General features: G+C 39.3%; 1 protein-coding gene across 2 annotated transcripts in view; it reads left to right on the top strand.

Moving 5' to 3' along the window:
• The window catches only part of TfAP-2 (transcription factor AP-2), a 630,614-nt gene that overhangs the window by 139,858 nt on the left and 463,468 nt on the right, over positions 1 to 27,288 (top strand). Inside the window, exon 1 of one of the 2 annotated variants that reach the window (XM_067142496.2) lies at positions 25,941 to 27,072. The exons of the other annotated variant lie outside the window; for it this stretch is intronic. Coding sequence (XP_066998597.1) covers positions 26,737 to 27,072 — 336 coding nt within the window. The 5' untranslated portion in view covers positions 25,941 to 26,736. Of the gene's footprint in view, positions 1 to 25,940; positions 27,073 to 27,288 lie in introns of those variants that run through there. 2 annotated transcript variants of the gene reach the window in all.

Raw genomic sequence — 27,288 nt, 5'->3', positions numbered from 1 at the left:
GATTTCCCTAAATTGGAGTCATGGTCGCGACTTTCTCAGTCAGACCTTCGTTGCCGCAGCGTCGCCGAAGACCAATAAATGTTACTGCAACTTAAACCAACTAGCATAAAATGATCAGTGCCATTGGCACTCAGCTTTGCTGGCCTTCTGAGCTCGAGTTGGCGGGTTCCATCCCAGCCAGTCCGGTGATATTTGAAGTTGCTCAAATACATCAATCTCGTGTCCCTAGATTTACTAGCGCGTACAAGAATTCCTGCGCTACAAAATTCCCACACCTCGGCCTCTCCGAAAACTGTAGAAGTAGTTAGTGGGACGTAAAATCAAAATTATTATTATTATTATTATTATTATTATTATTATTATTATTATTATTATTATTATTATTATTATTATTATTATTATTATTATTATTATTATTATTACTCAGCTTTTCGGTGACGAACGGAAGTTTTAACGGAAGAAGATTACGTTTTGAATGTTTGTTCCCGACATCTAATCGACATTAACTCTGTTCCATTGGCGGGTATTGTGGATATACACATTCCCTTATCATTCGAACCAGTAAATTGATACAACTAAGATTCAAGGCATGAGGCTATGTTTCTCGTTAAGTTTCTTATTCCCGTTGGTGTTATACCTCAGACACGACTGACTTTTTCAGATAAACAAATTACAATAAAACCTCTTTTAGGACGAACATATAATAAATAGCCCAAATTTGGTCTTTTAAAGAGGTGTCTTCTAAAAAGGAGTATCAAACTCTTTACTACCATTACTAGGCCTACTACATTAAACATTGCAATATTCTGCAATCTGCTCGCAAGACAATATTGTGTCGGAGACGAAATCTATCTAACCATCTGTTACTTGGGGAGAAATTGACTACACCTAGATAAGAAGCATATTTGAGGGATTTTGCCAACAAAATCGGTCCACATGCAGGTTCGATGACACCACTCGAAAACTACATTGTTCACTTCTCTACATGGCTGCTAACGCCTTTATCTATGTCTGTATTCTCATTTTAGTCCTATATCTTTAAATAGGTTACTATTTTCAATATAGATTTGGATTTGACATTTTCTGCACATAAAATCGTTTGCTATATCCTTTATCATTCTCCTTCATTAAAGAAATTCGTTCTTCCTGTAAAAAAACATTCATTTTCACTTACACACATCCACTGCCCTCTTGTAACAATGAGAATCATTCCATGAATAGTGCACGTACGGATGTACAGGGATGTACCGTTTATCGGTCATCTGAAAGAAAAGATAATTATTGTTGATTTATGATCATTGTCCGTGGTCTTTGGTATGGGAAAGAGGTAGTCATCTTAAACAGAGTGAAAATACTGAACCCTTGAACTTACCGTTCCATCGTTGGTCATCTGCCTCGGCTGCTCTAGTAGAGCAATATCGTACTCTTAGATCTTGGAGTCGTTGCGAGTGTTTTGTTTGTTTGTTTTTTCTGTCACTTCATCGACCTAACGATAGGGTTCAGAAGAGAGCCTAACTACTTCAAAACCGAGCTCGATAGCTGCAGTCGCTTAAGTGCGGCCAGTATCCAGTATTCGGGAGATAGTAGGTTCGAACCCCACTGTCGGCAGCCCTGAAAATGGTTTTCCGTGGTTTCCCATTTTCACACCAGGCAAATGCTGGGGCTGTACCTTAATTAAGGCCACGGCCGCTTCCTTCCCACTCCTAGCCCTTTCCTATCCCATCGTCGCCACAAGACCTATCTGTGTCGGTGCGACGTAAAGCAACTAGCAAAAAAAAAACTACTTAAAATGAGGAGCAAAAATGCGCTTACTAAACTATTTATTCAAATTAAATCACGATAAAAATATTTATTAGATTAGCCAGAAAAATCACTTAAAATGTTTACAACACGTTTTAACGCATAACGTCAATCTTATGTTTTTATTATTGTTTAACATTATATTTCAGAGAATGAGAAAGTAGTATAAAACCAGAAAACGAGAATAAAACCTGAAAATGGAGCATCGTTGATCCAAACGATAACTGAGAGCTAATCCACACGATCCGTCGAAAATCTGACTTTCAACAAGTAGAAATCCAGATTTACATGTACGTAAGGTTATCCACCAGTCTACTACCCTATCGGATATTGGAACATCCCCCGAATGGACCCTTAATCGAACCAAATCGACTATCAGTTGCTTTGGATAGGTTGCGAAATATTACTAGAAAGCATGGTGTTCATTATCATTATAATTTAACAGCAGTTGTCACAATCAAAAATTAAATTCCACCATGTACTGTCATCTCGTGACACCCTTAAGTTACAGAAGAATCCCGATGCTGAAACATGCATCACCCAAACAGATGTTCAGTAGGAACCAACAACACCCCAGCGTAATTTTATTTGTTGCCTTCTCCCCACTTCCTCTACACTGACTAATGTTTGGTTTCTTATGTCTTCACAACAAACTAATATAAACCAGGGTCGAAAAATCACTTGTAAGTGTCCTCAATAATATCTAACGCATTAAGTAAAATACACTTACGACCGAGATATCATTACGAACCAGTTAATTTTAATATGAAGTAGCTAGGTATACTGTATATTGAAGATCAACAGGAGGGCACTGTACTTCTTCAGCGGCTGCCGATGCGTGTGGTTGTAGTGATATCGATACAATTCTAGGTGGCCAATTTACCGAAGGAGTAATGGATGGCTGTCGGCTACTCTCACAAGAACCGCCAATTACCGTGAGGTTCACTCAAGAGTAACGCGCAGACTACGCCCTTGCTGTTACATTTAAGTTCAATTAACATTGCCACATGGACACATTCCTTTTCGTCCACGAACCTGTCACTAAACCAAAAGTCGCATTTTCTAAAATGCGACTAATTCTATCAGAATATTCTGTTTAGCAGTTGACAGTAGACGCATGCGGAAGAAAACAGGCTTAAGGTGAGCAGTCATTTTAGTGCAGAAGGAAAGCAGAGAAAATTAGAAACACTACCCTTAAATTAAATAAAAGGAAGACCGGGATGAGTGGCTCAGACGGTTTACGCGCTGGCCTTCTGACCTAACTTGGCAGGTTCGAACCTGGCTCAGTCCGGTGGTATTTGGAGGAGCTCAAATACAACAGCCTCGTGTCGGTAGATTTACTGGCACGTAAAAGAACTTCTGCGGGACTATTATTATTATTATTATTATTATTATTATTATTATTATTATTAATAACCAGTTAATAATAATAATAAGAAGAAAGGAGGGATTCCTTTCCGGAATTCAGATAGGACATTTGATATTAAAGTGAATGTATTATGTAATGTGTACGTAATGAATCAAAATATAAAGACAATATTCTCATTTAAAAGTACTTATAACATGGTAAAAATTGTCATATTTATCTACTTGGTGGGAAAGGAGAAATTCAAAGAAGGTTCTTAGAATAAGAAACTGATTTTATGGAACCTGATTAATAGTGACTCTTAATTAAGAAAAATGAAAACCTACAACCTGTTTTCCAGTCATTGACGGGTCAGGAATGGAATAAATGAAGCAGATATAGGCTATTAGTACGATGGGGTCGCCACTCCCAAAGTGATTTATAAATGACTGATAGATGCTATGAAATGAGAATGGAGAGTGTTGCTGGAATGAAAGATGACAGGGAAAACCGGAGTACCCGGAGAAAAACCTGTCCCGCCTCCGCTTTGTCCAGCACAAATCTTACATGGAGCGACCGGGATTTGAACCACGGTATCCAGCGGTGAGAGGCAGACGCGCTGCCGTCTGAGCCACGGAGGCACCCTCTTAATTAAGATGGACCATATTTGATTTCTGTACTGGGTAATGAGGCTTGTCACAGACCAGGAATAGGGAAGATTATGAAACTGGATATTCCGAAGGAAATATGTCCCACCTTCTGTTTGTCAGGAAAAATGTTCCACATGTAGCCACCGGTTTTGAATCTGGGCAGCAGATGACGTCTAACTTCGTGACTTGAGGAACAGCTGTACTCAACAGTACAAATAATAAATGATTAGTTATACTTGTTTGGTATATATTTAAATATTATTTAAAATTATTGCAAATATAATACCATTCGCTATGACGTCACATGTTTCTACTGCTCGTTGATATGAATATGAAATTTAAAGTTTTTGAACTTCAGGGCATTTTCATATCTCCACTTTCTTCGAGGAATCAGAAATTTCTACCGCGAAAATCGTCACAATATTCAGCTTTCAGGGCATTTCATATCTCTACCTTTTCACGATGAATGAGAAAACTTCTACCGCGAAAATCGACATACTATTCAGCTTATAGGTTATCGCAATGAAAACTCTCCCAGAGAACATCACAGAATTATATCGATCTCTGCTTCCTAAGCTCGAAAAATTGGAGTACGATTAGCATTACAATGCGGCCTGGACAGTCATCAGTTCCTTTCTAAAGATGCGTAACAACAAATCGTAAACTGGCTTAAGTCTACGGCTTCATTGTATCTGTCTAAGCCCTGCAATAAATTGTAAAAGGAAGTTATGTATCAAATTTATTTTACACAACATTAGTCTAATATTGACTATGTTGATTGCACCTTCCACATAAAAATTTAGTCTCCGTCCCTGTCATAAGATCATCATAGTAGCTTCCTACCCTCTCCTTGGTGAGTTATACATCCACATATCACTGCGAGCACGATAGCAATACAAGTCGTAAGTCAAATGTCATACACCCTACGTGCATAGGACAGTTAAACACATTGCATCACGCCTGTTGCGTGAAACAACAATCAGATAATAGATATATATATATTTATCAGAACCTGAAAGCGTAGTTAATTATGGGCTCTCTGTTTATGCTCATGGTTTGGGAATCGAATTCCGATGCAGTCTGTTATCGTTTAAGAACGTTAAAGCTAGAGAGATCCGTGTCAGTAAAGTCACTAATGCACGTAAGTAACGTTTTTCAGGGCAGAGAGCATTCAATCTAATCAGAAAAGTTAGAAAAACGTCAATAGGTCAATCCGACTGCTGGACGCTGGACGTTTTTTTATACTTTGTAGGTATCTACCTGTCTATCGCCGAACCTCCAGGCTTGGAGAGGTTGATAATCCTGATACCTGCCCTTCAATAAAACCACATCATCGAGTTCATAAGAAAATGGTGTCCCGTATTACCGCCCCTTCGCATAAGTTTCAATTAGTATGCTGTGACAATAAATAAATAAATAAACACATAAAGAAATAAATATTATTAATAATAATAGTAATGACCCATATAGGTAGAAGTCCGCGAAAGACACTTCTATTAACGTAGTCATTATAGAGAAAAGCTCTCATAAGTTCACATTGGGACTGGCTTATCGAATTCCTTTTTGAATTGGTTTTACGTCACATGGACACAGACAGATCTTATGACGATGGCGGTACAGGACAAGTTTAGGAAGGAAGGCTAGTGTCTTTACGTCGCACCGACACAGATAGGGCTTATGGCGACGATGGGATAGGAAAGGTCTAGGAGTTGGAAGGAAGCGGCCGTGGCCTTAATTAAGGTACAGCCCCAGCATTTGCCTGGTGTGAAAATGGGAAACCACGGAAAATCATATTCAGGGCTGCCGATAGTGGTATTCGAACCTGCTATCTCCCGGATGCAAGCTCACAGCCGCGCGCCCCTAACTGCACGGCCAACTCGCCCGGTAGGAAGGAAGGCACAGTGGCCTTAATTAAGGTACAGCCTCAGCATTTGACTGGTGTAAAAATGGAAAACCATGGAAAATTATTTTCAGGGCTGCCGACAGTGGGGTTCAAACTCACCATCAACAGAATGCAGCGCAACAGCTACACGCCTTCAACTGCGAGGCCAAATCTCTCGGTTTGACGTCCTTTTACTTCGTACGGAACACTGGGATCCGAGGATGATCTCCATCTGTCTCTCTTCATAGTCATATTCTTCACTTTCGTCTACAATTTTCTAGCTTTCCCAAGCTTCTTCCTCAATCGTTCGTCTCCGGATCTTATTTGAACTTAGATGAAACAATCAAATAAGGATACCTAGTCCAGGACATTTATTTGTTAGTAGCTGGGTAGCGTATTTCATTTTAGTTCAGGCAGGAAGAATAAAAATATAACTTATACAAAAGTACATCTAGGGATGAAGTTGGAATTTAATACTGTAGCATAAGCAGGGGTTTGCCGGGCTGCGACGGTAGAAGACATCGTCTTGTGATCTCAAGTTGGTGCGGTCTATTCTGGCTCAGTCTGGTTGTATTTGAAGGTCCCCAAATAGGCTACGGCAACCTCGTGTCGGTAGATTTCCCACTTCCTAAAGGAACACTTGTGGGGCAACATTCCGGTACCTCGGCGTATCCGAAACTCATAAAGAGTGTAGTTAACGAGATGTAAAACAATTATTATTATTATTATTATTATTATTATTATTATTATTATTATTATTATTATTATTATTATTATTATTATTACAGGGATTTACCTCATTCATAATGAGCCAAGTACGACAGATTCATGAAACAAATCAAAGATTTTCATACTCCACCTTTTTTAATTACTAAAGAGATGCATACAAATACATTTTGAAAAACTAGGACACCATAGAGTTAATAAATGATATCGAATACTATATGGACATCGTCGTAGCGGTGTTAAAACATGGGATAACTATGCGACCTCCCAGTTTATGTAATAGCGAGTGTCGTTAATAAATGGATAACCGTATGAGTGTTTAGTTATTGTTGATGAGGAGAGGCAAAGAGGGACCGGAATGGAACAGGTTATTACATGTGAACTCCAGAGGACAAATACTTTGGAGGTGAAAGCAGCCTATTTGAGTGAACACCCTAAATTCTGCCTCTTAAACCTTGATTCATAAATTAAGGTATTAATTTGACCACAGCTTTCGTCAGGATTTAACTCGCGATGTGTTAATAGAACTCTGATTACTAAATTATATTTTCTTTAACTAACGGCGTTAGCAGTCCTAAATATTCAAGTTGTTGAAGGAAGTTGTTGTGTATAATATTGTCATTATACATTTTTGATTGCTCTACAATCTCGATGTTAATTGGACTGAAATTCATTTAAAAGGGAGAAGAGAGAGTTGCTCTAAATTACATAAGAAACTCCCACACACACACACACACACACACACACACACACACACACACACACACACACACGTTACACAAATTCGGCGGATGATGTAGTCCCCTGGAATGTGGTTCGTATTTACTAGGGGTCACTGACATATCCAGGACTGGTCTTCCTGGTCGTAATACGTCTCTTTGGAGGACGAGAATAAAGCCCTTCTTCAGTATAATGATGGAATACTTTAGGAATTTATGACGCTTCCTCCGGTTGGAGTCTGTAAAAATCTTTCCGACTGCTAAGATTCATTACCTGAGATTTATTTCTAATGGCTTCTGTTTATTATGTGTGCGTTATTTATTTATTTATTTTTTTGTGGATGATAAAATACGTGGAATCGAACAAAGCACACCTAATGCAGTGTGCTCACATTAGAGATCAACGGCATTCTGTAAGAAAGATGTCGGTTTTCGGACAAAATTATTTTTATCTTGATTGGTCTGTTTTCTAACCGACTTGGCTGTACGCCAGTAAAAGTTGGGTTGACACAGGATGTCAAATTCTTAAGTTGGAAGGAACAAACCTGAAAGTAGCGAGAATGTTTCCTAAAGCAACAGATTGGAACATTGGCAGAAGGGTGCACAGAATGAGGAGATAAAGGCTACGTTAGGAATGAACTTGACATATGATCTGTGATGGGAACATGTGAGGTGAATGAGGCACAGGTTACCAAGAAGAATATGAAATAATAACATGGAGGATAAGAGAAGCAGAGGGAGACGGTGATGGTTTCGCTAATTTTTTTAATTATTTAAATGTAAGATGGAACTGGACGACGTCACAGAGGCAGTTGAAAGTAGAGGAATGTAGAGGAGCTTAGTTCATCCACAGTGACTAGCAGACCGAACGCTGAAAGGGGTAGCAGTCGATAATGATGTAGGGCCTATATCTCTTTCTTGATATTTTTATGGTAAACTGGTTCTGCTTCATTCACTGTGTGTCGGGGTTTATCCCTGTATTTCGGTCGGGCGGAGTGGTTCAGACGTTTAAAGTGCTGGCTGGCTTTCTGAGCCCATGCCGGCAGAATCGATCCTGGTTAAGTCTGGTGGTATTTGAAGGTGCTCAACTACCGAGGGTGCACGGAATGAGGAGATAAAGGTTACGTTAGGAATGAACTTGACATGTCTGTAGTTTAACGGTTAGTGTAATTAGCTGCCGTCCTCGGGGGCCCGGGTTCGATTCCCGGTACTGCCAGAAATTTAAGAATGGCAGGAGGACTGGTATGTGGGTGAAATGGTCCATGTAGCTCACCTCCAATGGGGGTGTGCCTGAAAAGAGCTGCACCACCTCGGGATGAGGACTCGAGTTTACTTACTACTTGACATAAATGATCTGTGATGGGAACATGTGAGGTAAATGACGCACAGGTTACCTAGGAGAATATGAAATAATAACTACCGCGCTGAGTGGTTCAGACGGTTAAGATGCTGGCTTTCTGAGCTCAAGTCGGCACGATCGATCCTGGGTAGTCTGGTGGTATTTGAAGGTACTTAACTACCAAACTGAGTGGTTCAGACAGTTAAGGTGCTGGCTTCCTGAGCTCAGGCTGGGAGAATCGATCCCGACTCTGATGGTATTTGAAGGTACTCAACTACCAAACTGAGTGGTTCAGACAGTTAAGGTGCTGGCTTCCTGAGCTCAGGCTGGGAGAATCGATCCCGACTCTGATGGTATTTGAAGGTGCTCAACTACCGAACTGAGTGGTTCAGACGGTTAAGGTGCTGGCTTCCTGAGCTCAGGCTGGGAGAATCGATCCGACTCTGATGGTATTTGAAGGTGCTCAACTACCGAACTGAGTGGTTCAGACGGTTAAGGTGCTGGCTTTCTGAGCTCAAGCCGGCAGAATCTGTCGTGGCTAAGTCTGGTGGTATTTGAAGGTGCTCAATTACGTCAGCCTCGTGTCGGTAGATTTAATGGCACGTAAAAGAACTGCGGGACAAAATTCCGGCTTCTCGGCGTCTCCGAAAACCGTAAAAGTAATTTGTGGGGCTTAAAACCAGTAAAATTATTATTATTATTATTATTATTATTATTATTATTATTATTATTATTATTTACTATGCTCCTGTATTTCACAAAGGCAAAGGTTAGAACTTGTACCTTCAGACTTGAAATAAGGCACCATTTCAATATTTCTTGAAATTAGATAAGTAAGAAACCCAGCAAAACTCATGCGTGGGATAATGACTGACGTGTGGTTATGGCCCTGAATGAAACTACCCAACGCTGCTTTTCTACCCAGCATGATGTACTTTTTTAGCGCTCAAATTTATGGAAACAAATCTGTGTTTTCTGAGGTGTGATTTATTTAGCCTTCGAGATGTTTAATTGCATACATCTCAACCACTCAACACTAGAATTAAATTAATGAAAAAATACTTTGAAATCGCAATCATCATTCCTCGTCTGTGTGTCCACTGCCACCAAATGAATCTTGACTTTGTGCCAAGACCAGGTAAATGAAATTCGTATAAACAAGAAATCCGTTTAAGTTTGTGACATTCCCGTACAACTCGGTCATTGAAGTCTTATGACACCTCTGGCGCCAATTTTTTCTCCGCCCTTCCTCGAGGGGACCACTTTGCTACCTGCCACACATTCCTTGAATGCTCTTCTCTCCCCTGCAGGTATTTTTAACTTACCCCAAGCTAAGAAGGACATCCCACGAAGAGCCCATAGTGTTTCCAATGGACGAAATGGTTTGCTTTCTAACAGTCTGCAGTAAGGACAGGTTCACTTGTGCCGTATCTTAACGCCCAATTGCTGTAAAGAATTATTCAATACTTGATGAACTACTCTACTTCGTAAGTTGAAAAGTGTGAATTAATGGAACATCGTTCTCAATCTGCCTGCTGTCATTTCTTGATGGTTACAGTACTTTTGCATCCATCTCTTGGCACAGGCCAGAGCAAAGTGTAGCTTCCACTGAAGTCCCAGTCTCATCCATGGCTGTGACAATATGGAAGCTGCTGGGGTATGGGTGGTGCTGCTTAATGACATTCAGAGAACAACCAGTGTGTCTGAGTGTCATGAAAGGTGTTGCTCATAGGGTTAGTTGTGTTCTGGCCCCGTGAGGAAAGCAATGGCAAACTACCTCACTCTTCATCTTGCCTAGTACGCCTCGTTTTGGTACTGCCATTGGTTTTTGTGGTTTCGCTATAACGGCATAGCCTTTAGTGATGCTATTTGAGGATCCAACCAGCCTCTGGGCTGATGACCTAATAGATAGACATTCTCAATATCATTTATCCAAGAATCAGAACGAGTTCCATTATTCAAATGTGAAACAGGATAATGAAATAATTTGTACAAGTATGTAGGTTTTGTACCATTATGCTGTTCTGAGTATAACCAGCAGTTATGGGAAAAGTACAAGGTAAAAGTAATTGCTGAATTGTACTTACCTGAGAAATATATGTTCATTTTCAATTACAAATTACGTTTTCAACATGTTATCAGTAAAAGTACAATTAGGCCAACAATAAGTTCACAGAACTTAAGAAAATCACTTGTTTCATCTCTCTTTTTGTTTGCGTCGAGATGGAACTATGCCAAAGCTTCATTTGTGCTCATTATTTAGTATAGAGACGTTAAGCGGCTATCGTACCTGAATGAGACTAAGTAAGATGCCTAGGAACTTTTGAAATTATTCTTTCCCATAATTTTTATTTTACTTAGTGACTTCTGGCATTTAAATTACTTTGTCGTGCACTTAAAAAAATAATTGTTTCTCAAAATTCTCAGTAAAACACAAAATGTATAACTACACCATATCAGGGTCAGTTTCCCGAAACAACGTAAGGTAAGGGTGTATTCTGCCCGAAGGCAGGTCTGAACCTCCACAGAGGTGTGCCTGAGCCGGAGTTTGCGGATGGTAGGGTGGCCAGTTCCTTTCCGCTCCTCCATTCCCTTACTCTCCACCGACAGCGCGAGGCAACCTATCCATATCTTGACCACGCCCAATGTTGCTTAACTTCGGAGATCTGACGGGATCCGGTGTTCCCGAAACAAGGGTATTTCACAAAACACATAGTTTACAATGAAATGGTCAATGAATGGGATAGTCAAATGTAGTCATTTACAGTGAACTGTAGCCTACTGTATTAAAGTGATTCATGGCTGTTAAAATGGTCTTCTGGAGTTCAGTATACTTTCCGTTATTTTACTCAGGCTTCTTTTGTCATCAGTTTCATGTTTAGTCTTTGTTTGCAGCTATTGCTGAGACAGGCACCTAGTAGATATCGTCGTTCCTATATGAAAACCATGAATGTAACAATTCCCTTCCTATCCATTATTTCCCTTAAGAGTGGTCACGCCTCCCAGCTACATACTGATGTACAGTCAATCAGAACAATTTTCGTTGAGTTAATATTCCTATGAATGTGTGTAAAGGAAAAAAAAATTAAAAACATCATACTCTGGGAGCGGGTAAATGTCATGCAAACATGCATTCCTACATTACGGTGCAGTAAGGTACATTTTCCTATGAAGATAAGCATAGGAAAATGAACCCAACGAAATTTGTCCTGATGGCTGTGAGGCATGACCAGTCTTAAGGGAAATAAATGGATAGGAACAGCGTTGTCACATTCGCGGGTTTGGCGTAGGAGCGACGATATGTATTTCAAAGGGAAAGTGCAATACTTCATGCATATCTACTGACCATCATCTTTCATTATCACACTTACTGCTATGAAAGCCTGCATCCGTATTATAACTGGTTCGTACATTGATTTCTCTTTGTTGGTTTCTTTCACCCTTATGCTGAACTTCTCTTCAGGTTTGTGACTGTGCCGAGATCAAGGAAGTAAAACCTTCTGTTCTTTTAAATGTTAATAAAAGACAATCGAGTAATGTTCCTACGAAAAATAAACGGGTAGAAAATGGAAACAAACGGATGTATTAAAGCTTCATATAGGAGGGATCACATAAATAGCGCGTGTTTCAGAGGAGTTTCGGAATGTCACTGTAAATCAACTAGTTTCCTTCCTTCCTTCCTTCCTTCCTTCCTTCCTTCCTTCCTTCCTTCCTTCCTTCCTTCCTTCCTTCCTTCCTTCCAGTCTAAGCTAAGGGGGTAGAAACATGGAAGGACGTGAGTTGGAATTCCCATTAGAAAGTTGAGGAATTTATTAAGAGCCTTTAATTTCTGGAGAGTTAGATGGTTCTGGGATGCACTAGATTACAACAATGAATGACTGGGTTAATTCCTGGGAGCAAGGTTATAGAACTAATAAATCTAACCCACTTCACGTCAATTTATGGATAGTAGAAGTCCGCAACATCTTCATGGTCTGTACGAAGATGGCTTCGGTTTTTGTGATTCGTATTACGAAGGAGAGCATGTTGCTCATATAATAAGTACAGAAGTCCAGTGAATTTGGGATTGGCCATTACTCCCAGTTGCTTAGATAATGAACCACCTCATTAAACCCAATCGACGTACCGTTATTTTATACACGCCGTTTATAGGACAAGTGAACACTTGGCTTGCACAAACAGCTCATATTTATCGCCTTGACTAATGTATTGGCAGCTAACGAGTTTCTCCACTCATTCTTCCGCATCTCGTTCTTCACTTCGATGGTTCAGAATAAGATCTGTGTCAGAGAAGCGTGTAACACTTGTTTCAGGGTAGTAAGGTTCACATATTTTTGGATATAGATAAGTGATTAACAAATCGTATATAGCCTATATATATTCATTTCTCCATACGACCATTAATTTACATGTCCGGCTCGATGGTTAAATGGTTAGCGTGCTGGCCTTTGGTCACAGGGGATCCGGCTTCGATTCCCGGCAGGGTCAGGAATTTTAACCATAACTGGTTAATTTCGCCGGCATGGAGACTGGGTATATGTGTCGTCTTCATCATCATTTCATCCTCATCACGACGCGCAGGTCACCTACGGGAGTCAAATCAAAAGACCTGCACCTGGCGAGCCGAACTTGTCCTCTGACACTCCCGGCACTAAAAGTCATACGCCATTTCATTTTCATGTCTATTCAATCACTCACTGACAAAGAATATTAAATATTATCCTCTTTGCAGAGGGGTAGGGAGCCTCTTTAATACTAGGGAGCCCTGGGTTAAATTCCGGTCTGGTTAGGGAATTTATTTGCAGCTGAGAGCTGGTTCGAGGTCCACTTAGCGTACGTTAGAACAATTAAAGAGCCATCTGATGGAGATATAGCGGCCTCACTGTAGAAAGAATAACGACCGAGAAGATTCATTACGCCGACCACGCGTCACCAAATAATCTGCAGGCATTTGGGCCGGCCAGCGTTCGCTTGGTAGACCAAGGCCTATAAGGTTTGTAGCCCCATTGGGTTTTGGGTTTGAATTAAAAGAGATTTTAAGATTGAAGGATAAGATAATTGCCCATACAGAAACTTGATTCTTAAATGCTGAATCAAGAAGGAAAGCAAAGCTGAGCTATCGTCGTACAGGCTATAAGAGCCCTTGGAAGAATGGATGGTAAAGTCTTCCACTACCTGTAACTTGGCTGTAATTGAGATATAATGGTTAGCTCCATACCTGGCCCCCTTTCCCCCCTCCCTCACCCGCTCAAAAAAAAAAAAGAAAAAAAAGAAATGACACTCTATGTAGCCTGAGTGAACCTCAGGATCTTGTGCCGCTCCACAAGAATACTGTATCTTTTAAGGAAATAAAGGGTATTAACATGAACATTGGAGATAGTGGGTTCGAACCTCACTGTCGGCAGCCCTGAAGATGGTTTTGCATTTCCTATCCCATCGTCGCCATAAGACCTATCTGTGTCGGTGCGACGTAAAGAAACTTGTAAATAAATTTAAAAAAACATGAAAATATTCAGCCAAAGTTGCTCTGTCCAGCACACTTAAATTTCTAGTCACATGGTGTTAGGCCTTCGTTTATCCGTTATGACTGTAAAAGTTAGGGATAATCTACAGAGTAAGAGGACTTGAGTAACGGTTCTTTTACCGTACAGTTCGCCGGGCTGAGTGGCTCAGACGGTTGAGGCGCTGGCCTCCTGACCCCAACTGTCTGGTTCGATTCTGGCTCAGTTCGGTGGTATTTGAAGGTGATCAAATATGTCAGCCTCGTGTCGGTAGATTTACTGGCACGTAAAAGAAATCCTGCGGGACAAAATTCCGGCACCTCTGCGTCTCCGAAGACCGAAGAAGTAGTTAGTGGGACGTATATTATTATTATTATTATTATTATTATTATTATTATTATTATTATTATTATTATTATTATTATTATTATTATTATTACCCTACAGTTTGGTTTTAGATTTGTAAATTTTAGCTGAAACCTTTTGAAATCTATTGGCACTCAAAAATGTACATTAAAGATGTAACCAAAACAGCCATTGTTCTGCTCATACATACGTGTTTCCTTCCGAACATTCTCAGCATAGTCTACTACAACTTTGAATAACGTGCATTACTTATACTATAGTGATATCACATTAGTATAATTTTCAAGTCCATCTTGATTATAAACATGATCAGCAGATAACACTTCTATATTGTGTAGGACCGTATTTCAGCTGGGGCCAAATAGGCCGAGAGCAGCAGATTTTAACCATGTCCATACACTAAAACTTTTAAAAAGACATTCTTAATTCATTCTGAAAGGTAATTGTACGACGTGAATCAGGGAAGTGTCAAAATGCGGTAAGCATATCTGTTTACAATGAACGCTCTGAAAGATTACCATTTCTGTCAAAACTCAGGGAAACTGATCCTGATTAAATTCACAAATCAGCTACACAAATTGCAAATGTACCCATCAGATACGGAAGAAACATAAAGCTTTCTCTATAGAGTTGATAAAATATACTAATATTATTTGCAAACTCTATGGTTTTCTCTTACAGAAAGGAAATAGCAGTCCATCATCATCACTTTTAAACGACATGAATCAGGGAAGTGATATATATCCAAATGTTATCATCACTTCAAATATTAATTTATGTACTCGTGTTTCAAGTTCCTCAACAGAAAGGTCTGTTTGGAAATTGCAAAAAAAAAAAAAAAAGATCATCATTTCAAATTCATTACCACACGCTTTCCTTGCTGTGTTTGCCATTGAAAATGATTTAACTGTACAATTGGATAACGAAGGTGCCATGTACAAATTTGCTAATGATAAAGAAGGACGGAAACCACAAGGGTGCTATTATTTCAGGTGGTTACGTACCATAGTTTTAGGAATTGGGGTAGGGTTGCAAATTTTATTCGGCCCATGGACACTTTAGGGTTGAAATTCGACAGTGATCTTATGAATAAAAGTCTATTCTGTGGGCCAAAATGTTAAGATTCTTTGATTTGGGGAGTTTCAGATCTGTCTAACCTTGTGATAGACATAAATCGGACATAGACTTGTCTCTCTGTCTTTTATGTTAATCCAGAACGTTCGTCCTTCAATGCAAATAGGTACAACAACAAAATTAAAATACGCAGCGCAAAACTTGATGGTAAAAGAAACAAGAAAGATGCCAGTGAGTGTGTCTGGTGAAACCCACGTCATGTGTTGACAGTAATTACATATTCCTGTAGTTCGTGACAACTACGACTGATGCTGACTAGGTGTGTGTGGTCCATGGCATGTAGTTTCTTATGAAAATTAAAATGGTGGCCTACTTCAAACCAATCTGTTATTTCTGAAAGGTCATATTTGCATGATGTAATAATTTTAACAAGGCAAAATAGAATTTTCTTGTCTAATTGATGCTCTGGTTAGAGGAAATTCCCTTAATTTTAATGCTTTTCTATCGATATCCTGCATATTTAAGTTAATGACCATTAACGAATTTTTTAAATCTTAGGAACAAATAAGCTTGCAGTTTATGGTGATTGTTGATATCGTGACCACACAGTAGGCACGGGACCACCAGTTTTACGATGAATCCGAACCAGAGGAACATGACTTTTAATGGACAGTTAATCGAAGTTTGTCTCCGCTATTAAAATATATGAGAGTCATTATATAGGATCTAACAATTTCAAAATCAAGAGATGTACTAACGTAGTACAACTACAGATAGGCCTATTAAAAACATGAGGACTGAAATGTATATTTAATCATTCTAAACATTATAATGTCTATTTTGTGAAATTTCATTGACAACTGATAAATCAGCAGATATGTATCTACGTACAAGTCCTAGTGGTTGTTATCACTTTTAGTCAGGATATCAGAAAATAATCACAAGCGCGTAGTGAATATGAGGGGCTGCTAACCAAGGTATCTCATACACATAGAATGGAGTAAGGAGGAAAGAAAAAGGAATCTAAGAAACGAAAAGAACACACCTGGACGGAATATTGTGAAGCACAGGTTTTGAAATTTAGTGTCAAATTTAAAATTATTTTAGCTGACTTTTCAGAGCGATAGGTTCAATTTAAAACAGATTAAATTTGCAAAACTCATAATTGTTTATGTAAATTAGTTACTTGTAATATATTTGTCCTTCTTCTTCTTTTTCTTATTCTTATGGTCTTTTCCACCAATATCTTCGGGTCGGTACTTCATGTGGATTTGGCCCACTTGTACGGCCGGATGCCCTTCCTGACGCCAATCCTATGTGGAAAAATGTATTCACTGTGCATATTTCTGTTATGATTAGTTGTATGGTGTGTTGTTTGTAGATAAAGACATCTGCTATCTGGCTGGAAATCGAACCCGGGGCCCTCTGAACAGAAATCCATTACGCTGATCATCCAGCCAGAAAGCCGGGCTATTTTGAAATTGTGTAACGTTTTTAAAGTTATCCTCGCCGATTTCTTAGAGTGAATGATCCAATTTAGGACCCCTTAAGTGTCCAAAATTAATATTATTTATAGAAATGAGTTACCGGTATACTTGTAACACTATTTCTTTCCCATACCGATAGTAATTCAGAACTGGGGTAGGGGTTGCTAAAAGACTTCTAACAAAATGTACATGACAGTCTACGGTTTAACTTAGCGTTAAGTGCATGATTTGCTGATAAAGGTATGTACTGTACATTATTTTCTCGCTTTGACCAGGCGAGAGACAGGTGAATGAACAAGTGGCGGGTGCCTGGGGCGGGCGGACGACATCTTTATTTGCTGGCCGCCTGTCCCACTTGCGGTACGTAACCAGACTACTTTCTCTCTATACGTGCACATCTATTGTGTGAAATGAACACATAACCCACATTTAATAGCCAGGAACAAGCAGATTTTGATTCTTATGTGAACATTCAGAGAAATAGTTCCTGTACATATTGTATTCAATTTTATGCACAGCATCTACGCAAGATGTATTTTAAAAATGAAGTCCTCTGTAGAAGTCTGTGTTTGTGCGGTGTAATCCCGAGAGCCACACAATGGATTATGATACGATTTTCTCTGTTGTATAGAGCACTTATCGAGAAAGGTTTATAGGTATGAAACATTAATCTATGGCAAAGAGGAAGCGAACAGTGGTGATTTTAGTGAAGGATGTCATCATCATCATCTGTTTACCCTCCAGGTTCGGTTTTTCCCTCGGACTTAGCGAGGGATCCCACCTCTACCGCCTCAAGGGCAGTGTCCTGGAGCTTCAGACTCTTGGTCGGGGGATACAACTGGGGAGTATGACCAGTACCTCGCCCAGGCGGCCTCACCTGCTATGCTGAACAGGGGCCTTGTGGAGGAATGGGAAGATTGGAAGGGATAGGCAAGGAAGAGGGAAGGAAGCGGCCGTGGCCTTAAGTTAGGTACCATCCCGGCATTCGCCTGGAGGAGAAGTGGGAAACCACGGAAAACCACTTCCAGGATGGCTGAGGTGGGAATCGTACCCACCTCTACTCAGTTGACCTCCCGAGGCTGAGTGGACCCCGTTCCAGCCCTCGTACCACTTTTCAAATGTCGTGGCAGAGCCGGGAATCGAAACCCGGGCCTCCGGGGGTGGCAGCTAATCACGCTAACCACTACACCACAGAGGCGGACGTGAAGGAAGTCAAAGAAGAAAACAGCCATTCGAGCGCTTTCTTGGCTTATCCTGGCTGAACCGTCAACGACAGACCCCGAGCATGTGTGGAAGAAATGTCGAGCATAAGAAACTCTGCAAATGATTACCGAACGGCGCATACCTATCTGTAAAAGGTGGCCATCAGTAAGAGTCCTTGTTTCATAGTTTGAAGTAGAAAATCGAACTTAAAATTAGAAAGAGTATTTTGATATTAATGAGCCTCCGTTCCTCAGACGGCAACGCGTCGGCCTCTCACCGCTGTATACCGTGGTTCAAATCCCGGTCACTCCAGTGAGACTTTTGCTGGATAAAGTGGAGGCGGGGCAGGTTTTTTTTCCGGGTACTCCGGATTTCCCTGTCATCTTTCATTCCAGCAACAGTCTCCATTATCATTTCACAGAGTTTATCAGTCATTAATAAATCACTTTGGGAGTGGCGACCCTACTGTAGGCTACTAATAGCCTATATATATGGTTCATTCATTACATCCCTGACCCGGCCAAAGACTGGAAAACAGGTTGTAGATTTTCATTTTTATTTTGAGATCAATCACGAATTTCTTATCAAAATAAATTTTCTGTTTACCTCAATAAAGACAAAAATACCGTGTATAGTATATAGTATGCAGAAATAATTAAAGAGTTTTCGTCGGTTTAATAAATTCCGAGGAATGACTTAAATTTCGCATGAGGAGAAAGGAACAAACTAACAGACAGGCGAACGGAACGGCCACACTGCACAAGAAGCTGACAAAAATCAGATGATGCCGTCTGCAAGGAAAAGTTTAAGGCCGATCACCATAAATTCAAAATTACTCCAATGCGAAATCGATCGGGATTACTTGCAAGTATTAACCTTATATTTCATAATTCATTGTCATTAAAAGGTATGATTGACATGAGAGACAAGACAGTTGAAACAATAATTTACATGGTAGATCTTCATAAGGCTGAAGCCGAGAGAATTGGATACACGGTGCAGATCGTGTAACTATTCGACTCCATTCAGAAGTTGATTGGTTCGAACTCCATTGATGGCAACCCTGAAGATTAATTTCTCTGATTTCTCATGTTCAGTTCTAATTAAGGGCAAAAACACTGCCAAAAATATACCTACGTGTTACTGTGACGTTTAACCGCTAGGGGAAACAAAGGCTAGCGGTATAAATTTTGCTTTAAGGGACTTGAAAATTAGCATATATCTTTGAGGACTAGTTATTAGAAAATCCAGCCCTATGATGAAAGATTTTTTTACAGAAGATAGTTTACTTTCTTTTCAAGAAAGTTCTTTGCAGCATCATGTTCGATGAGATCATTTGCTAAGAAATCGCTTATTTTCCACCTCTCATAAATAACGAGACTTGCACGACAATCACAGAGATGAATCTAGCATTGCTTTTGCATATATTAGACCACTCTGTTTCACCCATTCTTTCCAAAATCCAATGGCTCTCCAAGATGTTATCTTAAAAGCCTAATGGTATTGCAATTTAAATTTATTTGACATAAATTACTGTGAAAATAGTTTGGCTATGATTCTTGGACAATGAAGACCAAAGACAAAAGGCTCATTTACGCATTTGAAATGTGGTACTGGCGGAGGATGCTGTGAATGCCTTGGACAGAGGAAATATCTAACTACTCCATAATCGAGGAGATTGGTATCCCGAATCGACTTTTCACTCTTGTTAGATGGAGAACCCTGCAGTTCTTTGGACATGTATTAAGGAGATAAAAAGGCCTTTAAAATTTAGTTGTTCAAGGAAAAGTAAACAATATCAGGCCGCGGTGAAGAGTTCCCAGATGATTGCTAGACCAGATCAAAAGAGCAACTCGCGCACCTCTTCGAGCGACAGTTCGTAAAGCAGAAGACCCTAGGCAATGGTGACTGCTGGTGAACAGCGTCGAATGGTAAAAGTAAACATGAGATCACGATACTCAGATATGAGTTAGGCCTATGCGATTGAGAAGAAGACTGAGCAAGTAGGAGCAGATGTCATAATGGCTATAACTAACTATCAATTACACTTAAACTAATCAATTATTTTAATCTCTATTAAATAAAGCCAGAAGCCTGACTGACTGACTGACTCACTCTCACTCACTCACTCACTCACTCACTCACTCACTCACTCACTCATTGACATTAATATAAGGAAAGATCTTCATTGGGTAATCACATAAATATGATTGTAAATAAAGGGTACAGATCTCTGCACATGGTTATGAGAGTGTTTAGGGGTTGTAGTAAGGGTGTAAAGGAGAGAGCATATTTGTCTGGTGAGACCTCAACTTGAGTATGGTTCCAGTGTATGAGACCCTTACCAGGATTACTTGATTCAGGAACTGGAAAAAATCCAAAGAAAAGCACCTCGATTTGTTCTGGGCGATTTCCGACAAAAGAGTAGCGTTACAAAATTGTTGCAAAGTTTGGGCTGGGAAGACTTGGTAGAAAGGAGACGAGCTGCTCGACTAAGTGGTATGTTCCGAGCGGTCAGCGGAGAGATGGCGTGGGAGGACATCAGTAGACGAATAAGTATGGATGGTGTCTTTAAAAGTAGTAAAGATCACAATATGAAGATAAAGTTGGAATTCAAGAGGAGAAATTGGGACAAATATTCGTTTATAGGAAGGGGAGTTAGGGATTGGAATAACTTACCAAGGGAGATGTTCAATAAATTTCCAGTTTCTTTGCAATCATTTAAGAAAAGGCTAGGAAAACAACAGATAGGGAATTTGCCACCTGGGCGACTGCCCTAAATGCAGATCAGTCGTGATTGATTGATTGATTGATTGATTGATTGATTGATTGATTGATTGATTGATTGATTGATTGATTGATTGATTGATTGATTGATTGATTGATTGATTGATTGATTGATTGATTGATTGATTGATTGATTGATTGATTGATTGACATTAATGTTTACCCACTTCTAGATGAGCTAGAAATTTGAAATTCGGCAAACTGATAGCTATCAAGCTGTCACCTAAGAAAAAAAATTCCATACGTTCAAATTTTTAATATTTAGCATCCCCCACAAAACAAAAGAGTTGACGAAAATTCCGAGTGAGCTAGAAAATTGAAATTGGGCAAAATTATAGCTTTTACCCTGTAACCGGCAGAGGAATTACAAAACGTTCTAATGTTTAAATGTTTACCTCCGAAAAATATTGAAATGTTGACCGATTTTCATGCCGATGCAGACCATCGTTGCGAGGTATTTTGGGGCCAAACGGTAAGTCGTATCGCAAAACAGACTACACAATTGGTACCCATCATGAAGAGGTCTACAACTTTAACCCTATACCTTCTAGTCGTATCTCGATCCCTTATGCTTTAGATAGAGTTGCATTTTCCGATTTATGTCAATTTTTTACATTTTCTATCATTAATTTTACTCTTTGATACACTTATATGACCGATAGAATCATGAAATTTGGCAGGCTTCTTGGCAAGTCCAAGTGCCATATGCAAGCCAAATTGCATGATTATATCTGCCGTGAAAGTATGGTAGGCTATAACGAAAGGAATATGAGGAAACTGTACTCACATTTAAGTTTCTAAACAATGTAAGATCTACCGGGTGGAGAAACGACAAAACATCAAAGAACCAAAATTGTAGATAGTCATCCTCGATACGCCTCTGAAACTTCAAGACTGTAGCTGTCCTCTAAGTGACGAAAATAATTCTCAACTTGTGAAAAACGTACGAAATTTGCCCCAGATCGAAAAGCTTACCTCTCTATGATATAAATCGAAAATGTACGAGAAAATGTTTTTTGTTTGTCAATGCGACGAACCACTTCGCCACAATAATTTTCGAAATGACCACTTCTAATGAAGAGCAAATAGGGGGTTTGGGGGCAGAGCCCCCAACTAACAAACGGGAGTCTATATCTATAAAATCAAAAGTAAGTTTATTTACTTGTTATATAAATCTACACACCTCCATTGATCATTACTAACATTTGTACCAAGGCTCATGAGGTACTCGACCGGATCGTAGAGGTAGTTATGTCGTCAAAGATTTAATACAATAAAATTGGCCATAATACGTGATATACGGGTAGAAGGTTTTATGTGTTAATGCCGCTTTCGATACAAAGGTATTAATGAATAGACTGGATACACGAAAAGCTTAGAATAGCAACGAATATGGTCAAATCTCATACAGAAGTATTGTACAGGACTAAACTCTTAGTTGGCACTTCCCTGCATTTTGCTCTATGATACAGTTAAGCCATGTATTCTCTGAAAAATTAACCTCAATCCCATATATGAGTCGGACGGGTCGTAGAGGTAATTATATCGTCAAATGTTTCATAAAACTAGTCATAATATGCGATATGTGGGTTGAAGGTTTTATGTGTTGTTGCCATTCTTTATATCCTTATATCACGTAATGACAAGGATGTCTATACATGGCTTTCACCATCAGTCCATCACCGATAAAAAAAAAATACATACCACACCCCAATGGCTACATAGGTGTGTGGACTCCGTGATAAAACGTGTCAAATGTATCATACTGAACTGTGTAAAAAAGAACAAAATCTATTAGTGAAAATGCAAAGCTCAGTGTTAACGAAAAACATATTTGATGACGAATGTCCATGCATTTGTTCTCTGCATGTTTATGCGCATTTCCTACAATAATTATACCAAAACTCTTAAAGGATAGAGTGGACAATCGATTAGCTTAGAACTTAAAATATGATATAATCTAGCGATTTATTCTCTGGGAAATTAACCTGAATACCATAAATGTGTATCAAATATTACTTATGCCTGTAAGTGACGGATTTTGATCTACGATACAACATAGCGATTTATTGCTTGAAATGAGTAATGAATGATGGCTTTCAGTCGCGTATTACTTGATCCAAACGTATGCACCATAGTTATGCATTCCTCTTCGTTTCGTAATCCTAAAATATACCTTTATTACGTATTTTCTTGACTCAGTTTATTCCAACCTGCAGAGACTTCATTTTTGCAGTGATTATAAAGTCTACTCTGAATCTTTTACCTTAACTTCATCAATAAGGGAAATCATACCTACATGCTTAGTAGTAGAAACTCTTGCTGGTTTATAAGATTGTACTACATCACCGTAACCCTCGCGATGACTGCAAACAAGGCTGAAAGTAGCCGGGATTCATTTGGAAAGTCCGTGTTTCTCTCATGGCCGATTTTATGTAGCTTACTCCAAGGTTGTGGAACCCGGAGGAATTCATACATTTATGCTCCTAATAGTGTGACTCGTACAACATTAACGAATCACTATCAACATTTCGCAATTTCAACAAGTTGCCAAATTGCAAAGGAAGAAATATTCAGTTATTTTATTTTCAAGGGTTCGTTTATATCATATTACTTTCTATTAACACGACAGTTCAAATGTATTATTTAATTAACTCGAAACTTTGCAAGTACGTACATCCGTGGGGATATTAATGAACAAGATCAACATGATACATTTTGGGTGGAGCCCGCGGAAACTGTTAGTATATTCTAAAATAATAACTAAAAATACACATGAAATAATTTAATATTTTTATACTAAAACTAAATTAAGAATAAAACGTAGTATCTGACATACATATACCTGAGAGTATGTTATCTGAAACATATTTTCTGAGCCTTGACTATTCATAGATTTGAGGTGCACAATGTATTCTGCAGACCTCTCCTATCTCATTTTCCGAGGGATAGGACTCCTTTCATTCTTCTGCATTTAGTTATTGTTATCGAAGGCCTGATACTCAATTGTTTTGTCCCTTAAAGTAACCACAATCACTATGTTGTGGATAATGGCCTGCGTTCAAGTAGACATTTACTGCTTGAAAGACATAGCCTATCACTACTAATTAGATAAGATCTCTGTTTCTTTCTTATAAAAATGCACACAAAGAGCGGATTTAAGTCCTTTTATGCAAGTGTTTTAACACTGCATCGCTTCAGTTTGGTCTTTGTTTTTCTGGTAATGGAATAGGAAATGGCTAAGACTGGGAAGGAAGCCGCCTTGCTCAATAAAGTTACAATTCCAACATTTACATATACACTAAAATGCACGTTCTATAGTAGGACTGAATAAGAAAATGCACATTTAATTATTTTAAGTATTTAATTTATAAATATCGAAGGAAAACGGAAAAAAACTGTAATTTCCATTCGTTCTTTAAAATATACTGTGTGTATTATTTATTAGAACATCTGTTGTCGTTCTTGTGATGATTGTTGAAGTTTTAAGTATCTTGCATACAATCTTGATGAATTGTTTGAATAATTATATTTTTCGCCTCTTTAGTCGCGTGATCCATTTGTCGATAATATCAGTTTTCGTTCTTTTATCTACAATGAACATTGGAAACTGGACGAAAAACGTATTTATAAGTATTCATTATTTGTCTGTACACTGAATCTACTACGCGTATATGAACTATATAATATGTATATACATATACATCTCATATAGAACAGATATTTCCGGCGATAGAAAAATTTAAGTCCGCCTCCGTGGTGTAGTGGTTAGTGTGATTAGCTGCCACCCCCGGAGGCCCGGGTTCGATTCCCCGTTCTGCCACGAAATTTGAAAAGTGGTACGAGGGCTGGAACGGGGTCCACTCAGCCGCGGGAGGTCAACTGAGTAGAGGTGGGTTCGATTTCCACCTCAGCCATCCTGGAAGTGATTTTCCGTGGTTTCTCACTTCTCCTCCAGGCAAATGCTGGGATGGTACCTAAGTTAAGGCCACAGCCGCTTCCTTCCCTCTTCATTGTCTATCCCTTCCAATCTTCCCATTCCCCCGCAAGGCCCCTGTTCAGCATAGTAGGTGAGGCCGCCTGGGAGAGGTACTGGTCATCCTCCCCAGATTAAGGAAAAAAGAAAGAACAATTTAAAACTACCAAGCTGATTCTGTGGAATCTTTCAGGTGTAACGCAGATACCTTAACAATGAACGTGTATAAGTATTGTGTATATTATAATACATTTTCTAGGTAAGAGGAAATGAACGTGTACGGTATTTCTAGTGTTTTTTTTTTGCTAGTTGCTTTACGTCGCACCGACACAGATAGGTCTTATGGCGACGATGGGACAGGAAAGGGCTAGGAGTGGGAAGGAAGCGGCCGTGGCCTTAATTAAGGTACAGCCCTAGTATTTGCCTGGTGTGAAAATGGGAAACCACAGAAAACCATTTTCAGGGCTGCCGACAGTGGGGTTCGAACCTACTATCTCCCGAATACTGGATACTGGCCGCACTTAAGCGACTGCAGCTATCGAGCTCGGTGAACGTGTATTTCAAAGTATGACGTAGGCTAATTAAACGCTCTAAAGTTGAGCAAGACGTTCCACTCTCAAAAACGATTGTTGTTAACTTGGAAAATGAATTTAAACTCAAATTAATTCTAAGTTTATGTGTACAAGGCTTTCATGCTTGAGGGTGAGGGAGTTCTATGAAATAGATTATTGAAATTGAAGTAACCTAAAGTATCTAGCTGGTAGTTCTGTTAGTATGTAAGGAAACGCATATTTGATATCAAGAAGATCTAAATAATCAACTATGTGGGAATATTAGAAATTTCCCTAATGTTTTTCGCGGGTATTCACAGCAGAAGTCGTTTAGGTGCAGTCCGAGGTGCACAAGAAGTGTTAGTGAGAGCGAGAGAGTGATAGGGAAAGAGACAGAGCACTGGTTTTCAAGGTTGCCTGCCCTCTCTACCTGTTAAGCAGCAAGAGTGAGATAGTAAATTTATCCTTGTGATGAAGTTTAGCAGCAAAGCCAAGTCATTTCTAGGGGAGAGACGCAAACAGCCATCTTTAAAACATCTGTTCACATTGTCTTCGCTATCCCGTTTGTTAAATGAGCAAACGGAGGGATTCAAAAAAAGAAAAGCTCGGTGGTCTCTGAGAAAAGTTGCACTGTTGTGTAGGCACTTGTTCTCTTCTCTTCATCTTCTACCTGGCGGGAGGAGTTGCACTGGTGCGTTCTTCTTGTTCTCTTCTGTATTCTTACGGACCAGCGAACTAAAGGAGGAAAGAGAGTGCGCAGCCACGTTAGGCACTTGTTTCGACGAGTTTGGAGTTTACCGTGGTCTGCCGTTTTCCCTGGTGTAGCGCTGCAACTGCTCAACAACTCCATTCTGTTCATAATGTATTAGAATTGTGTTTAGTAAAGGCTCGTTTTCCGGAACGATTTCACGTTGTTTGACAAAGAAATAGGTGTAGAATGTTGGTAAATAGTAGCTAAGGAATGGTGTGGTATTATGAATTGTGTTGACGTATTGTACACGAGACCAGAATGCAAGAAACAAGAACGGTGTGAAAAGAGTGAGTCTATATGAACATATAATATTGTAAGTGTAATAAATGAAAATTCTACAATAGATTTATATGTATAAAACGCGTTTTTAATGAGTGAAGATGTGGTGTCAACCAACGGAGGACTAAGCGAACTGTGAGTGTGATTTTTATTAAAATAAAGAAAGGTAAACACGTGCGCTTTCTCATTCGTATTCAAGAACATTCATACCATGACATGTTTAATCACAACTCGATCACACGATGCAAATATAGGTATATGACAAAGTAAGACGATAATATAATTATTTCCACGTGCCATATGATGGATGATCATCAAATGAGTCCTCTAGATGAATGTCCTGATAGCCCCGGAGGATCCTCCACAAATTGTGATCAAATAACTGTGAACGATATAATAGGTAACAATGATGTTGTAAATAACGGAAATAACAATAATAAACGGAAAGCATCGTCGTTGGATCATGAAGACACAGATGGTGATGCCTTATCACCAAGGAAACACCTTCATCATACTAACAATACCAACAATAATGACGTCTCGTTTGTTTTGATTGACGAGGAAGGCCCTGGTCCTGGCGATGATTTGGGATCTGACGACGTGGTTGATCCTGATGATGTGCAAGACTTAACGGAGGTAAGATGCTGGAAATTATATCAGAATTCATTCGTGCTTACATGCTATAAATTCAACTAAAATAAACATACTGAATAAATACAAGATCGTATTTATACGTTTTTTTTACAAATTACCCTGTGTAATTTTCGGTATATCGGTATTTCGTGAGTGATTCAAGCTTATGGTAGATAGTTGTTTCTTATCTTTCATAGGCGGTCCTCCAAAGAGAGATAC

Source organism: Anabrus simplex, chromosome 1 (genome assembly GCF_040414725.1).
Source record: "Anabrus simplex isolate iqAnaSimp1 chromosome 1, ASM4041472v1, whole genome shotgun sequence".
In the NCBI taxonomy this organism is placed as follows: domain Eukaryota; kingdom Metazoa; phylum Arthropoda; class Insecta; order Orthoptera; family Tettigoniidae; genus Anabrus; species Anabrus simplex.
The sequence above is the reverse complement of the archived record's forward strand: the minus strand, read 5'-3'. Positions and strand labels throughout refer to the sequence as shown.